Here is a 17811-nt window from a genome sequence, read left to right on the forward strand (position 1 = left end):
AGTTATGGAATAAGTTGGGAATCTTAATAATAATCTTCATTGTCACAAGTAGGCTTACATTAACACTGCAGTGAAGTTACTGTGAAAAGCCCCTAGTCGCCACATTCCGGCGCCTGTTCGGGTACATAGAGGGAGAATTCAGAATGCCCAATTCACCTAACAAGCACGTCTTTCGGGACTTGTGGGAGGAAACCGGAGCACCCGGAGGAAATCCACGCAGACACGGGGAGAATGTGTAGACTCTGCACAGACAGTGACCCAAGCCGGGAATCGAACCTGGGTCCGTGGCGCTGTGAAGCAATTGTGCTAATCACTGTGCCACCCAGATCTGGGAATAAGGTATGATTTGGGATGAATTTGGGGGGGGGGGGGGGGGGGGGGGGGGGAGGTTAAGATCTTCTGAATGCGGACTCACAGTCAATCTGGAGCTCAGTGTTCAGATGATGCTGTCTTTCAATTGAGACATTTAATTCAGTCTGTCTGTTCAATGGACATCTCTGAGGCCTGAAGAGAAGCAGGGCAGGTCTTCCAGCATGGAATACATTCTCCATGGATCAGAGTGAAAGAGATGACGGGAGGAGGATGGGAGGGAGTCTTTCTTTGATCTTTTGAGAACTCAGAACGACAATCTTTCATTCCTCCAGCGTGACATATAGAACATAGAACAGTACAGCACAGAACAGGCCCTTCGGCAAAGGGATTCAGTCTCTCTGTGTGAGTTAAGAATGAAATGGTTATTTTGTGAACTTGTCTAGCCTGGTTTTCAAATCCAGAGTTTAACCGACTGATTGAATCAGACATCTGCCCAATTCTTTCACTTCCAAGTGTTTGGAATCTTCACCAGCAAATTATATCTCGTGGCCAATCAACAGCCAAACTGCTTTGGGAAAACCGAAATGAAATGAAAATCGCTTATTGTCACAAGTAGGCTTCAAATGAAGTTACTGTGAAAAGCCCCTAGTCGCCACATTCCGGCGCCTGTTCGGGGAGGCTGGTACGGGAATTGAATCCACACTGCTGGCCTGCCTTGGTCTGCTTTAAAAGCCAGCGATTTAGCCCAGTGTGCTAAACCAGCCCCGAGTGATCCCATTGCACATTGCCAGATCGTCCCTTGGGTCTCTAAGCAGAGGTACCCCCAGCTTCTATAACCAAGGTGTTCAACTGGGACAAAGTGTGAGGGCAGTGCCAGATACATCCAGGGAAAACCCCCAGTGAGCAGTTGGTGAAAGATCTGTCACTGAGCACCAGTACATCTCTGTGTCCATTCCACGCAGGAGAACAAAGGTACGGATTTCCACGCCTCCTTTGTGCTTCCATCACTGCTCAAAACTTACCGGACACAGAAAAGGTCTGAGTGGTTTTGAATATAAATCGCTGTAGGCAGGCTTCCTTAAACCCTGTGAGTATCCATGGGTAGAATCCTGCTAGCAGCATGCTAGCACAGTGGTTAGCACAGTTGCTTCACAGCCCCAGGTTCGATTCCCGATTTGGGTCACTGTCTGTGCGGAGTCTGCACGCTCTCCCCGTGTCTGCGTGGGTTTCCTCCGGGTGCTCCGGTTTCCTCCCACAGTCCAAAGATGTGCAGGTTAGGTGGATTGGCCAAGATCAATTGCCCTTAGTGTCCAAAACGGTTGGGTTGCGGGGTTAAGGGGATAGGGTGGAGGCGTGGTCATAAGTGGGGTGCTCTTTGTAAGGGCCGGTACAGGCACGATGGCCGAATAGCCTCCTTCTGCACTGTGAATTCTATGATTCTATGAAACTTACAGGATTCTGCGAGGCCTGGATAGAGTGGACGTGGAGAGGATGTTTCCACTTGTCGGAAAAACTAGAACCAGAGGACACAATCTCAGACTAAAGGGACGATCCTTTAAAACAGAGATGAGGAGGAATTTCTTCAGCCAGAGGGTGGTGAATCTGTGGAACTCTTTGCCGCAGAAGGCTGTGGAGGCCAAATCACTGAGTGTCTTTAAGACAGAGATAGATAGGTTCTTGATTAATAAGGGGATCAGGGGTTATGGGGAGAAGGCAGAAGAATGGGGATGAGAAACATATCAGCCATGATTGAATGGCAGAGCGGACTCGATAGGGCAGCACGGTAGCATTGTGGATAGCACAATCGCTTCACAGCTCCAGGGTCCCAGGTTCGATTCCGGCTTGGGTCACTGTCTGTGCGGAGTCTGCACATCCTCCCCGTGTGTGCGTGGGTTTCCTCCGGGTGCTCCGGTTTCCTCCCACAGTCCAAAGATGTGCAGGTTAGGTGGATTGGCCATGATAAATTGCCCTTAGTGTCCAAAATTGCCCTTAGTGTTGGGTGGGGTCACTGGGTTATGGGGATAGGGTGGAGGTGTTGACCTTGGGTAGGGTGCTCTTTCCAGGAGCCGGTGCAGACTCGATGGGTCGAATGGCCTCCTTCTGCACTGTAAATTCTATGTAACTCTATGATAGGCCGAGTGGCCTAATTCTGCTCCTGTGTCGTATAAATTACTGTTCATAATTCTTGCGCTAACGCCTCGTAAAGCAGAGTTTTTTCAATAAGAGGAGGGATTTATATTGAGACTGCAGAGTTCCACATTTCCCTCTCACCAGGTACCAGTCATCTTACCTGGTCCTTTTCCAGTGATAGAATCTGGTAGCCCACTGTCCGACTGCAGATCACTTTCCCATTGCTGTCGAAGGATGCCAGCCTCAATCTGCAAGAGAGCATTGATGGAGAGCAAGATCAGGTCAGCATCAGTCCCAGGCTGCACTGTCGAAACTCTACGTTTCTCAGACCGATCTTCCTCAATCTCCTCGCTCTAGTTTGGAACATTCCAGGCCTCGCATTCCCGAGTCTCTGCTCCATTTCAGAGGCAATCCTCCGGGTACCTGGACACGATTCTTCCAGGATTATTCTGCATCTCTGCATTCCTGAGCAGCTCTTGCCCATCACACTCGCAGTCATTATGAAGTCAATAGGTTTTTCCTCACATCCCCTCTCAACCCCCTGCCCCTTACCTTAAATCATCCCCCCCGGTCATTCCATCAAGTGGAAAAGTTTCTTCCTGTCTACTCTATCTATGCCCTCATAACTTTATGCACCTCAATAATGTCCCCCCCTCAGTCTCCTCTGCTCCAAGGAAAACAACCCCAGTCTATCCAATCTCTCACCATAACTAGCACTCTCCAGCCCAGGCGCCATCCTGGTAAATCTCTGTTCCCTTTCCCGTGCTATCACTTCCATCTTGTCTGAAAAGTGGGCAGCAGGGAAGGGGGAAGAAGGGTAGAGAATGGGGCGCTATTTATCTATTCCTTCTGCTCGGCACTTTTGATACCCACGAAGACATGCGTGGGATTCAATCCACCGCCCTGTCCCCACGCCACCCCACCATCTCTCTCACACCTTGGAGCACTGGAGTATGAGAGAAAGCTGGCTCGAAATGTAAAGACAGAGGGGGAGGAACTTTTATAAATATTTGGCAATGAAAAGAGTTATCAAAGTGAGAGTAGGTGCTGACGAAAGTGAGTCTGGGGAATGGATAATAAAGAGGGGGCAGATGAATTGAGCGGGTATTTTGCATCGGACTTCACTTTCGAGATTACAATGAACACCCCAGGAATCGCTGTAAATCAGGAAACGGAAGGGAGGGAGGAACTCAGCCACCTGGGTACTGAGCAATGTGTTGGGCTGACAAATCCCCTGGTCCAGATGGACTTCACCCCGAGGGCCTAAAAAGGCTCATGAGATAGTTGATGTGTTGGTTTTAATTTTCCAAAACTTCCCAGATGGAGAACTTAACGGGCAGCACGGTAGCACAGTGGTTAGCACTGTGGCTTCACAGCGCCGGGGCCCCAGGTTCGATTCCCGGCTTGGGTCACTGTTTATGTGGAGTCTGCATGTTCTCCCCGTGTCTGCGTGGGTTTCCTCCGGGTGCTCCGGTTTCCTCCCACAGTCCAAAGACGTGCAGGTTAGGTGGATTGGCCGTGATAAATTGCCCTTAGTGTCCAAAAAGGTTAGGAGGGGTTATTGGGTTACGGTGGAAGTGAGGGCTTAAGTGGGTCGGTGCAGACTTGATGGGCCGAATGGCCTCCTACTGCACTGTATGTTCTATGTATCTATGTAGATCCAGGGAAGGCTCCATTAGATTAAAAAATAGCAAATGTAACTCCTTTATTCCGAAAGGGAGGGGGACAGAGAGCAGGAAACCTCAGGACAGTTAATCTCAAAGGCAAAATATTAGAAGCCATTATCAGATACATTATAGCAGGGAACTTGGGAAAATTGAAGACAATCGGGCAGAGTCAACATGGTTTTGTGAAAGGAAATCATGTTTAACCAATTTATTGGAGTTCTTTGAAGAAATAACCTGTGCTGTGGATAAAGGGGAACCAGTGGATGTACTGTACTTGGATTTCCAGAAGGTATTTGATAAGGTGTCACATCAAAGGTTATTGGGTACAACAGTAGCTCCTGGTGTAGGGGGTAACATATTGACATGGATTGAAGACTGGTTAGCTAACAGGGAACAGAGAGTAGACATAAATGAGTGTTTTCCGGTTGGTGAGGATGTGCTGATTGGTGTCTCACAGGAATCAGAGCTGGGGCCTCAACTCTTTACAATTTATAGAAATGATTTGGATGAAGGGATGGATGCCAGATTTTCTGATGACACAAAGGTGGGTAGGAAAATTAGTTGTGAAGAGGACGTAAGGGAGCTGCAGAAGGATAGAGACAGGTTGGACGAGTGGGAAAAGATCTGGCAAATGGAGGATAATGTGTGACAATATGAAATGGTCCATTTTGTCAGGAAGAATGAAAAAGCTCATTGTCTAAATTGTGAGAGATTACAGAGCTCTGAGGCGCAGAGAGATCTCAGTACATAAATCACAAACTGTTAGTCTGCAGGTACAGCAAGTAAATAGCAAATGTTATCATTCATTGTGAGGAGAATTGATTCTAAAAGTCGGGAGGTTCTGCTTCAGTTGTACAGGACATTGAGGACCCCACCTTTGGAGTAATGTGCACGGTGTTGAAGGAAAGATATGACTGCATTGGAAACGATTTTCCCAGACGAATATCAGGAATGGGCGGGCTGTATAATAAGGAAAGGTTGGAGAGGTTGGGTTTGCACTGACTGGAGTTTCGAAGAGTGAGAGGCGACTTGATTGAAACATCTAAGATCCTGAGGGGTGTTGACAGGGTGGGTGTGGAGAGGATGTTTCCTCTTGTGGGAGAATCTAGAACTCGGGGTCACTGTTTGAAAATAAGGGGTCACCCATTTCAGACGGAGATGAGGAGAATCTCTCTCTCAGAGGGTGGAGGGTCTCGGGAACTCTCTTCCTCAAAGGGAAGCAGAGTCTGGGAATATTTTTAAAGGCAGAGCTGGAGAGATTCTTGATTAACAAGGGGGTGAAAGGTTATCGGGGGTCGAGAGGAATGTAGGGTTGAGGCCCACCACAATATCATCGACAGCGGGTGAAATACCTTCCGGAGCTGTCAGAAAGTTTGGAAAATTGGGACAATTTTCATTGGGGGAAAGAGGATTAAGTGGGGGTGGGGGCCGAACCTGTCCAGGTTTGAGACCCACGGAAGGTCCTGAGAGACGAGTGTCTTTGTTCATTGCATCAAGGGGTTAGGTGGATTGGCCATGCTAAATTGCCCATAGTGTACTAAAAAGTAAGGTTAGGGGGGTTGTTGTTGGGTTACGGGTATAGGGTGGATACGTGGGTTTGAGTGGGGTGATCATTGCTCGGCACAACGTCGAGGGCCGAAGGGCCTGTTCTGTGCTGTACTGTTCTATGTTCTAAGGGGGGATATGGGCCGAACATTAATAATAGTAATAATCTTTAGTGTCACAAGTAGGCTTACATTAACACTGCAATGAAATTACGGTGAAAAGCCCCTAGTCGCCACATTCTGGCGCCTGTTCGGGTACACTGAGGGAGAATTCAGAATGTCCAATTCACCCAACAAGCACATCTTTCGGGACCTGTGGGAGGAAACCGGAGCACCCGGAGGAAACCCACGCACACACGGGGAGAACGTGCAGACTCCACACAGTGATCCAAGCCGAGAATCGAACCCTGGACCTGTGAAGCAAACTGCTGTGTTACCGTGCCGCCCAATGAAGGACAGGTTGGAAATATTGTTTCGACAGAGGTGTTATTGAAACACGGAATGTTTTCATAGCAGTGGCTCTTGAGGGAGGGAGTAGAACACTGTTTGAAAGGAAGAATGTGAAAAGGTGCAATGAAGCAGAAGGGTATTCTGGCCAGAGACAAAGAGCCGATTGGCTTTCCGAGACCTCATTTCTCCTCACTGAAACTCTCTTCGTCGGTATTTTAGCGGGACCTTTATCTCATTCGAAGTGCAGAACACGCCCATCAAAATTGCCGACCTGGAGAATCTGATGTCAGCTCGTGACAAAGGCAGATTTCATCCAAGTTTCATCGAACACACGTTTCACTGCCAATGTGCTCCTGCCATTCCTGATGACTGAATACTCCCTCAGTCCCCTCCTGCCCGCACTAAACAAAGCCAACATTACTACAATTTTATCAACAGCGCATTGGATGTGTGAACCGCATATCATTCCCGCGTCAGTCACCTGCTGGAGCTGGAATGAGCGAACTCAACTCCGCAGCATTAAACAAAATACAAACCAGCTCTGCACTCCCAGTAAATATCAGGCGCTAACATATTCACTACTCCAGCTTCATCCTTCGCCTCAATAAGCAGCAGGTTCAGTCATTGCCCTGTGACATAGCCGTGACAGACTGCAATCAAGGCCAGAGACACCCAGGATTTGCTGTCTCTGTACACTGCATCATTTTTTGGATGGAGAGGTGATAAATCAACTTAGCGATGCCAAGGCAGACATCACTTTCATTGTTACAAACACATTTATTGCCACCAGGTGAGGGAGCCTCTTCATGAATAATCGTTCCAGCACTCCGCTCTCTGGATGAAGCTCACACACCATTCAGCTAATCATTTCAAATCGAAGATCGGCAGAGTTCTACGATCCAAAGAACGGTCTGCGATCAGCCACGATCTTCCTGAATAACAGGAAAGGCTCATCGTAGAATTCGCACAGTGCGCAAGGAGGCCATTCAACCCATCGTGTCTGCACCGACCCTCTGAAAGAGCACCCCACCCAAGTCCACTCCCCTGCCCTACCCAATAACCAACACATCTTTGGACACTAAGGTTCAATTTAATGTGGTCAATCCACCTAACCTGCACAACTTTGGACTGTGGGAGGAAACCGGAGCACCCGGAGGAAACCCACGCAGACACGGGGAGAAGGTAGCAGGGTGGCACAGTTGGAAGCACAGCTGCTTCACAGCTTCAGGGTCCCTGGTTCGATTCCCAGCTTGCTTCACTGCCTGTGCGGAGTCTGCACTTTCTCCCCGTGTCGGCGTGGGTTTCCTCCGGGTGCTCCGGTTTCCTCCCACAGGTCCTGAAAGACGTGCTTGTTGGGTGAATTGGACATTCTGAATTCTCCCTCTGTGTACCCAAACAGGAGCCGAATGCGTGACTGGAGGGATTTTCACAGTAACTTCAGTGCGGTGTTAATGTAAGCCGACTTGTGACACTAATAAAGATTATTATTATTAAAGGTGCAAACTCCACACAGACGGTCACCCGAGGTCGGAATCGAGCCCAGGTCCCTGGCTCTGTGAGGCAGCAGTGCCAACGTGCCACCTCAGGGACGGCTTGAAGAGTTGAATGGTCTGCTCCTGTTGTTCTGTGCCAAAGTCCTACAGCATTGTTGTTACGACAATCCCACGGCATGTCACCAGGACATCAGAACAAGCGGTACCTCTAACTCAGCATCCTTGACATGCTGAAGGCATTTACTCCTCCTCCTCCTCCTCCAGGTAACACGCACGTGGAGAGCACTGGTAACCATGGACGTCCACTGGATGGTCCATCATTAAGCTTTGCAAAGCACTGCAGCGTTTATCGTTGCTTTCTGCAGTGTTGGCAGACCAGGAAACTCTCCCTCTCTGACCGGCTGCCATCAGACGTACCCAAAGGATTAACAGGCCGATAATCAACCTGTTCGATCACGTCATGAACACACCTTCCCTGGTCACCAAGTCCTGGAATAGAACTCAAGCCAGAGGTTCTGGCCCAGAGGTAGGGAGATCTCTCACTGCCCCACGGAAACATAATCGACACCAAGACACATACAAAAATAGGCAAAGTTCCAAGAGGTAGGTTTTAAGAAGCATTGTAAGGGTGGAGAGACAGATCGAGAGGTTGAGGGAGGGGATTACAGAGGTTGAGGCCCTGGCAGCTGAATGCACGCCTGCAGACGGCAGAGTGATTAAAATCGGTGTTGCGCTCGGGGCCAGAATCGAAGGAGCTCTGCGATCTGGGAGGGTTGTCGGGGCGAGGGTAGGCGGTCACCCAGATAGGGAGGGACGGGATTACATTGGGATTTGAAAACAAGGGTGAGAATTTTGAACATTTATTGAAAGATAAGAAAACGGGTCCATATGCAAGTCAAGCACCAGCGGTTTTTACGTCATCATTTGGGGAAAGAGTAGAAAATCCTGCCTTTGCTGCTGTGACCCCGCACAGGTATTTGTGAACAAAGGAAAGTGTCTCCTCCTTGCTATGCATGACGGTTAATCGCACAGAGATACAGAGTGGCGGGTCCCTTGGAGTACACCAGGCTGTCTGAGACTGTCACCCAGTCTAAGATGCACAATGATCCATGGAACCATCCCCTCAAATGGTGCAGCTCCAAGCAACAAGCAGGGACAGCCACCGAGTGAAGATTCTTGATTATTCTTCCCCAGGGTATCATTTTGGCGAATTCACCGATAGCAGGTTGTAATCAGGATCCTCTGGAGAGGCTGTATGAGGTCCCGGGAGAGGCAGAGACGATAAGACACGTCGAGTCGGACTTAGTTTGGAGCGGAGACCGAAGTCGAACTTGTCCAGGCTGCCGGCTGGATCTTCATCACTCTGCTCAATTCTTCCCTCATCCGTAGGCCCTGAGTCATGTAACGTGGGTACGGCAGCATCACGGTTATGTTACGGTGGTGATCCAACCTGGGGGGGTCACCACACCTCAGGCGGGGCGGGGCGAGGGGGCATGGGTGAGAAGGTGGGGCCTTCATGAATAACGTCAGTCAGTACGGGAATTAAACCTGCGCTGCTGGCATTGCTCCGCCTCATAGACCAGCCATCCAGCCCACTGAGCTAACCGACTGGGGGTCAGAGAGACGCCAACAGCGCGGGTTCAATTCCCCGTACCGGCTGAGGTTTCCTCCTTCTCCACCTTGCCCCTCGCCCGAGGTTCAATCACCATCAGTCAGCTCTCAAAGGGGAGAGAGGCCTCTGGGACTGTGGTGAGTTTCATTTCACAGACACAAAGTGATGGGCAGTTTCCTTTCACAGACGAGTACCTGCGAAGCAATTGCCCGGGGTTATTTGGTGCAGTGTTTCGATCATCGTAGGCTCTCCGACCCTAACTTCACTGTCACTGCAGGAAGTGAACCTTTCCGTTCAGATCGATAAACATCCTGAAGAATCACACTGCAATTGGTACGGCTGCATTTGGAGTATTGCGTACAGTTCTGGTCGCCTCATTATAGGAAGGACGTGGAAGCTTTGGAACGGGTGCAGAGGAGATTTACCAGGATGTTGCCTGGTATGGAGGGAAAATCTTATGAGGAAAGGCTGATGGACTTGAGGTTGTTCGCGTTAGAGAGAAGAAGGTTAAGAGGTGACTTAATAGAGGCATACAAAATGATCAGAGGGTTAGATAGGGTGGACAGTGAGAGCCTTCTCCCGCGGATGGAGGTGGCTAGCACGAGGGGACATAGCCTTAAATTGAGGGGTAATAGATATAGGACAGAGGTCAGAGGTAGGTTTTTTACGCAAAGAGTGGTGAGGCCGTGGAATGCCCTACCTGCAACAGTAGTGAACTCGCCAACATTGAGGGCATTTAAAAGTTTATTGGATAAGCATATGGATGAAAATGGCATAGTGTAGGTTAGATGGCCTTTAGATTTTTTCCATGTCGGTGCAACATCGAGGGCCGAAGGGCCTGTACTGCGCTGTATCGTTCTATGTTCTATGTTCTATGACTGCACCTACACCTGAGCAGGCCGGATCAAATTCTCCCGGCAGAATGAAACTGCACTGCCACCTTCCTGATGTGTGACCACCACCACATGTTTACTGTAGCAAAACCTAGCTTCCAGTTGGACAAGTATGAGCCTTGGGGTGCTGTTACAGGAACTGCTCCCGCCCAGGAATCACATATCAGAACGGGGTGGACAAGAACTGAAAGTTTGTTTCCTGACATTTACTTTCACACTATCCTTGGGCGATGCTGTGAGGTTATTTGTGGGGATTGGCATTGTGGGGAAAGTTGGTTGTGTGTGTATGTGTGTGTGTGTGTGTGTGTGAGGAGGACTCGAGAGGTGGTGGTGGTAATGGGGGGAGTTGGGCGTAGCAGGAGGAGAGAAACACGACTCCGTCGGCACTGGCACCGATCGTTCAGCCACCACCGTGAGGCTCCGCGATGTTGCTCAAATCGGGGATCTGAATATTCCCGCTGTGACCCAGCCCCAGACATGGGGAGCACCAATCTCAAAACAGAAACCACTTCATTGTCCAATTCTAATGCATATTTTCACCAATCTGACATAATTAATTCTTCGCCCACTCCCCCAGGTGCAATGTGATTTAAGATTTGCTCCCGGAATATTTCAGGTGAAAGGCACATGTACATTATGGTTCCTCTGATAACAGCCTCCGAGATTCACCGTCAAATCTCCCAGCATGCTTGGTTGAAGACACAAATCCAACTCTTACCTAAAGGCGATGTTTCTGCGAGGGAGCAGGCTGACGGCCCCATTGCAAGGCTGGCTCAGGCTGTTCCTCTTGAATATGATGAATCGATTGGTGTACGTGACCAGCAGGTCAAAGCCAAAGCTGAAACCAGTCCATCGCCAACAGTACTGGGAGCAGAGAAGAAACAGCAAATGAGTGGCTCTCAATGCGTTACCCCGGCAAACAACCTCTTCCAACATCATCACTCGCGAGGACCCCACATCGCAACAGGAGTGAGGATTCAGGGAGAGGAACTCTCCCAAGTTGACCGGGTATTAAATGTACCAATAGAGCTATTCAATATTTTCACACTGTACAGGTTTCCAGCCAGACTCTATGCAACCAGCTGAACAGTTTGGGAAGTTAGAGTAAACGGGGCCATTCTGGAGAGTGAGGCGGGGAGCAGGCAATGCTTGTGTTTGAGAGCTGGGCTTTCCCCCAATCGCGGAGTAGATTCTGGGCAGGGATAGGATCTGGGAGGGAACACAGTGGAAGTTGGTCTCTGTACTCTGTGTAATCGTGTCACGTTAAACCAGTTGTGAATCATCGGAATCTTTTCTGCTGCTTAATCTGGTCGAGGGACATTCACCTCTCAGTCAAGGAGGACCAGGGGGCTGGAGTTTAAACAGTGCGAGAGGAGGAACTGTCTGGATTGTGGGGGAATCGAGGACCAGGGGGCTGGAGTTTAAACAGTGCGAGAGGAGGAACTGTCTGGATTGTGGGGGAATCGAGGACCGGGGGCTGGAGTTTAAACAGTGCGAGAGGAGGAACTGTCTGGATTGTGGGGGAATCGAGGACCAGGGGGCTGGAGTTTAAACAGTGCGAGAGGAGGAACTGTCTGGATTGTGGGGGAATCGAGGACCAGGGGGCTGGAGTTTAAACAGTGCGAGAGGAGGAACTGTCTGGATTGTGGGGGAATCGAGGACCAGGGGGCTGGAGTTTAAACAGTGCGAGAGGAGGAACTGTCTGGATTGTGGGGGAATCGAGGACCAGGGGGCTGGAGTTTAAACAGTGCGAGAGGAGGAAATGTCTGGATTGTGGGGGAATCGAGTGAGTCTCGAATGAATTGCGGGGATGGGAAGGAGGGGACTACATCTTGTCCCGATGTTCTCGCCATGAGAATGAAGGACAGTTTGTGTTCTCCTTCCCATAACGCTTAGGAGCAGAATTAGGCCACTCGGCCCATCGAATCTGCTCTGCTATTCAATCATGGCTGATATTTTTCTCATCCCCATTCTCCTGCCTTCTCCCCATAACCCCTGATCCCCTTATTAATCAAGAACCTATCTATCTCCGTCTTAATACAGCCCAGTCCATCGCACAAACCTGCCTCCCATCCATGGACTCCATCTACACCTCCCGCTGCCGGGGGGGAAAGCGGGCAGCATAATCAAGGATCCCTCTCACCCGGCTTACTCACTCTTCCAACTTCTTCCATCGGGCAGGAGATACAGAAGTCTGAGAACACGCACGAACAGACTCATAAACAGCTTCTTCCCCACTGTCACCAGACTCCTAAATGACCCTCTTATGGACTGACCTCATTAACACTACACCCTGTATGCTTCATCCGATGCCAATGCTTATGTAGTTACATTGTATATCTTGCGTTGCCCTATTATGTATTTTCTTGAATTTTGTTCAATTCCCTTTTCTCCCATGTACTGAATGATCTGTTGAGCTGCTTGCAGAAAAATACTTTTCACTGTACCTCGGTACACGTGACAATAAACAAATCCAATCCAATCCAATCCAAAAAGGCACTCAATGATCTGGAGTTTTAATCTAACCGGCAGGGAGTTCGCCTGATGTCCACCCCAACACCAGCCAACAGAACCACTGGCTATGTCCTCCTTCACTGTCAACCCACCTTCAGTACAGAGAAGAGGAAAGGGGAGAGGGGACAGAGGTGCTGACTGTTTCTGTGGTGACTGTCCCTTACTCTGCTGTGTTGCCCTTCAGGGTACAATCACCACAGCGGCGAACAATTTTGATCGACTCGCTGAACAGTTTTCAAAGCAATTGGAATGATGAAGCACGGAATGAGCTCGTTCAGGGGCTGGTTTAGCTCACTCAGCTAAATCGCTGGCTTTTAAAGCAGACCAAGCAGGCCAGCAGCATGGTTCGATTCCCGTACCAGCCTCCCCGGACAGGCGCCGGAATGTGGCGACTAGGGGCTTTTCACAGTAACTTCATTGAAGCCTACTCGTGACAATAAGCGATTTTCATTTCATTTTCATTTTGGTGCCTGGGCTAGCTCTCCAAAAGAGACTTTTGTTCCCTGTTCTTGTCCCACTGCCCTGCTCTTATGAAGTGAGATTAAGCAATTTAGGCCGAAACGCACTGGAGTTCAGAAGAATGACAGGAGATCTAATTGAGGTACATAAGACACTAAAGGGGATTGACAAAGAAGACGTGGAGCGGATGTTTCTCCTTGTTGGGCATTCTAGAACCAGCGGGCCAGCCAGGAGGAATTACTTCATTCTAAGGATCGTGAATCCGTGGAACTCTACCCCAGAGTGCAGTGGAGGCCGGAACAGGAAACAATTCCTCATCTGAGGAATCGGTCAAGTGAAGCTTCTCGGAGCTGCTTCTGATACAATCTACCCTCTCTTCAGGAAGGAGACCAAGGCAGTCCACAGTATGCCAGATGTGGCCTCACCAACACCCTGTACAGCTGCAGCAAAACTTCCCAATTCCACTTTCCTCATCATCCGCGTGCGGCTTCGACACTCGGAGGGAGTGCAGGCCGCCCCTCTTATCCCTCATTCCAGAATCAGGATCAGAGAAGCAGTTTCAGACAACATTCCATTTGCCTTCCTCATCACTTGCTGAAAAAATGAAAATCGCTTATTGTCACGAGTAGTCTTCAATGAAGTTACTGTGAAAAGCCCCTAGTCGCCACATTCCGGCGCCTGTCCGGGGAGGCTGGTACGGGAATCGAACCGTGCTGCTGACCTGCTGTGTCTGCACACGTAACGTCTTGTGAGTCATGTACCAGGGCACCCAGATCCCTCTGTACAGCAGACTTCTGCAAACCCTCTCCATTTAAATAACATGCTGCTTTGCCATTCTTCCGTTCCCTTTGCCCATGCTGTTTGTGACTTGCTCCAGGAACTGCCCTCCCTTTCAGAGGGCCCCTGAGAGCCATTGCTATGTATCTGGATGGAGGCCAGGCTGGGTAAGGACGGCAGATTTTCTTCCTCAAAGGGTGTTTGTGAACCAGACGGGGTTGTTGTTTTAAATGACAATCGGCAAAGGTTACACGCTCAGCATCGAATTTAATTCCAGGATTTTCACTGAATTTAAATACCGCCACCTGCCACACTGAGATTCAAAGCCCGGGTCCCCAGATCGTGCCCTGGGGATAACTACGTGTAAGTCACTGCTGCCGCCAGTGCAGTGTGACGCTGGACTTGTTACCCCATTCACCACTTGCGTGCTGGTCCATTCCTGCTGTCTAAGCCACTCTTGACCCCACCCGAACCACTTGACCTGAATCTGCGGACCCAGGATCGAGCGAGATCTGAAATCTGGTCGAGCTGCGATCCCGAAGCCCTGTCCCCCACACCAGGCTTTGGGCAGAAGAAGTCTGATGAACTCAGACTGCAGGATCGCTTTCATGGCAGGAATTTATATTTTAATATCTCAACGCTGCACGGGCAAAGGAAAACCATTTTCAAAAATCAATCATTCTGCTGCTTATAAATGCAAAGGCTCTCTCTCTCGTCTTGCACAAAGCCGGAGCTCATCAGTTAGTGTAGTGTCACTGAGTAATCTGTCGGGAGAATTCAGAGAAAACCTCCTCCACCCAGGGATTGGTGAGAGTGTGGACTCGCGACCAGTGGCAGCGGTCAAGGGGAATAAGGTTTATGTGTTTAAGGGGGATTCGGTAAAAACACACAAAGGAGCAAAGAATAGAAGGAGAAGAGGACGGGGGGGTGATGGAGAATGAGACGAGGCCGCACCGCAGTTTACACACTGGCTTCAACAGTTTGTTCCAATGCTGGGATTTTGTGCACTTAATGAATTCTGGCAGCTGCTGAAGACTGACTCTAACTTGTTCAAAGCCTGCTCATAAAGAGGTCACTTTCTTCACTCACAGCACTTACATCTCCGTCTTTTGCTAGTTTCCTCCCACACCGCATGCTGTGTACTTCAAACTCTTCTCTGTTGATTTCCTTTGGCCTGCACAGAACAAATTACAAAGTGTTTAAAGTTCGTGCAACGCAATCAATATTCGTCAGAGCACTTAAAAACAAAAATCCAGGCTCAAACTGCAGGACAATACGGAGGGAGTGCAGCACTGTCAGAGGGTCAGTACTGAGGGAGTGCAGCACTGTCAGAGGGTCAGTACTGAGGGAGTGCCGTACTGTCAGAGGGTCAGTACTGAGGGAGTGCCGCACTGTCAGAGGGTCAGTACTGAGGGAGTGCCGCAGTGTCAGAGGGTCAGTACTGAGGGAGTGCTGCACTGTCAGAGGGTCAGTACTGAGGGAGTGCCGCACTGTCAGAGGGTCAGTACTGAGGGAGTACAGCACTGTCAGAGGGTCAGTACTGAGGGAGTGCCGCACTGTCAGACGGTCAGTACTGAGGGAGTGCCGCACTGTCAGAGGGTCAGAGGGAGTGCGGTACTGCCAGAGGGTCAGTACTGAGGGAGTGCCGCACTGTCAGAGGGTCAGTACTGAGGGAGTGCTGCACTGTCAGAGGGTCAGTACCGAGGGAGTGCGGTACTGCCAGAGGGTCAGTACTGAGGGAGTGCTGCACTGTGAGAGGGTCAGTACTGAGGGAGTGCTGCACAGTCAGAGGGTCAGTACTGAGGGAGTGCTGCACTGTCAGAGGGTCAGTACTGAGGAGTTTCGCACTGTCAGAGGGTCAGTACTGAGGGAGTACTGCACTGTCAGAGGGTCAGTACTGAGGGAGTGCTGCACTGTCAGAGGGTCAGTACTGAGGGAGTGCCGCACTGTCAGAGGGTCAGTACTGAGGGAGTGCCGCATTGTCAGAGGGTCAGTACTGAGGGAGTGCCGCACTGTCAGAGGGTCAGTACTGAGGAGTGCCGCACTGTCAGAGGGTCAGTACTGAGGGAGTGCTGCACTTCAGAGGGTCAGTACTGAGGGAGTGCTGCACTGTCAGAGAGTCAGTACTGAGGGAGTGCCGCACTGTCAGAGGGTCAGTACTGAGGGAGTGCTGCACTGTCAGAGGGTCAGTACTGAGGGAGTGCCTGCACTGTCAGAGGGTCAGTACTGAGGGAGTGCTGCACTGTCAGAGGGTCAGTACTGAGGGAGCGCTGCACTGTCAGAGGGTTAGCACTGGGTCGTCGGTGTCAGTGCGAGGTATACAGGTATATTCGTGGAGGTGAGTGCCTGCTCAATGCAGTCAAATCCCCCGTTGACACTACCAGCCCCCGTTGGCCATTTCATGGGAAGATTCAATCTTGCCCAGTTGAGGAGGATGCACTTTAAAAAACTAACTTCATGAATATTTGTCGTGAAGAAATCAAGTGTGATCACCTACCCCAAGTCATTGTCCTGTTCGGTGCGTAGCATGGAAAACCACTGTTGCTTATACACTGCCGCAAGCCAGCCTGGGAAACAGAGTTCACTGTTAGATTGACACTCATACTGCCCGACTCTCATTGACAGGGGCGGCCCAGCGTGTGGGGCAGGCAATGTCGCACACACTCTTCCGCAGACTGCCGTGCTGACACGGGCTGAATCAACGCTGTCAGAGAGCCAACACTTCACCGGAGAGCTTCCAACGCCCCAGAGTCCCTGCCAGTTAAACAGCGCACAGAATTATTACACAGCAACATTAAAATAATCTCCGTTTTGAATTTGCAGTCGTGATTTTTGTGTGAGTTTGGACTTCAGCGTGCAGTCTGCACATGCCACAGCGCAGTGGCATTGAAATTTCAGAGGTGCTGAAAGATAATCTGCGAGTTCCATTTCCCCGCACTGTCCGGCACTAGCTGGGCATTGGAAAGAGTTGGTAAGAGCCGGCATGATTGGCATCGGACTGTGGCTGGCTCCTGGGGTAACACTAACCATTAGTTAACTCGGAATCGAAGCACAATCTGCAATCAATTCTCTGTCAACTGAAGCAAAGCCTATGGCTACAGGGAGCTCCTCAGTACACCCCCAGTGTTTTCACAATGGCGTTTGTGGACCTACTGAGAAGGAGCAGCGTTGGAAAAGCAACTCCTTCATCGCAGTCTCCGATGTAAGTCAACACGTTTTTAGTTTCCCGAACTGGGGAATATCAGTTAGATGCCAGGGAAAGATGTAGGCCAGGATTTTACCCCAGGGCGTGCCTCACTCTAGCAGATTCAGTGGGCTGTTTAAATTGCTGTTATTTTCAGCACAGCAGCAATATCCCACCAGGCATGAAGGGCTGTAACGTCCTGGCCAGTCTCTCTCAAACTCGAGGACACCCCAAGTTCATGAAAGGTGCTCCAGAAATGTTACGTTCTCTATTTATATTAAAATCCCTCCTCGGCCTTACCTCGTTCGATTCTCAACCCTCCCGGAGCCCTCTCCCCTTCCGGGGCCTAACCGTTAGGAGCCGTCCCCTGACTGCTGAGCTCCAAGCTGCACCATTCCTTCCCCTGTTCCCTCGGACTCTCCTCAGAGTGTCTGCCTCCTGGCTCTCCTCCCTCTCATCGTTCCTTCACGGGCTGTTTCACCTCCCCGCTCGCTGGGTTTCCCCACCCCCCCGTGCGAGGGCGATTGGATGTGACTGAGCATTGCCTTCACCCACAAACGTGCACGAGAGAATCGCAACAAGCAAAATAAATCACCAGAGGGCGAACGCCATGCAACATGTCGAGGTTTGGCACGCTCTTCCACCAACTGATGCTGGCCCTTTATTTCCTCAGGGAGATGGGAGAAGCTGGGACCGCTTCCCTCGGAGCAGAGATTTGATAGAGGTGTTCAAAATCGGGAGGAGTCTGGACAGAGTCGAGAGGGAGAAACCGTTCC

The 17811-nt window shown here is 50.2% G+C and overlaps 1 protein-coding gene across 1 annotated transcript in view; it reads right to left on the reverse strand.

Moving 5' to 3' along the window:
• The window catches only part of gmcl1 (germ cell-less, spermatogenesis associated), a 55808-nt gene that overhangs the window by 1475 nt on the left and 36522 nt on the right, over nt 1–17811 (reverse strand). The window contains 4 exon segments of the mRNA XM_038785486.1: nt 2603–2690; nt 10820–10965; nt 14950–15025; nt 16349–16418. Coding sequence (XP_038641414.1) covers nt 2603–2690; nt 10820–10965; nt 14950–15025; nt 16349–16418 — 380 coding nt within the window.

The sequence above is a fragment of the Scyliorhinus canicula genome, chromosome 26 (assembly GCF_902713615.1).
Source record: "Scyliorhinus canicula chromosome 26, sScyCan1.1, whole genome shotgun sequence".
NCBI classification, from domain to species: Eukaryota; Metazoa; Chordata; class Chondrichthyes; order Carcharhiniformes; family Scyliorhinidae; genus Scyliorhinus; species Scyliorhinus canicula.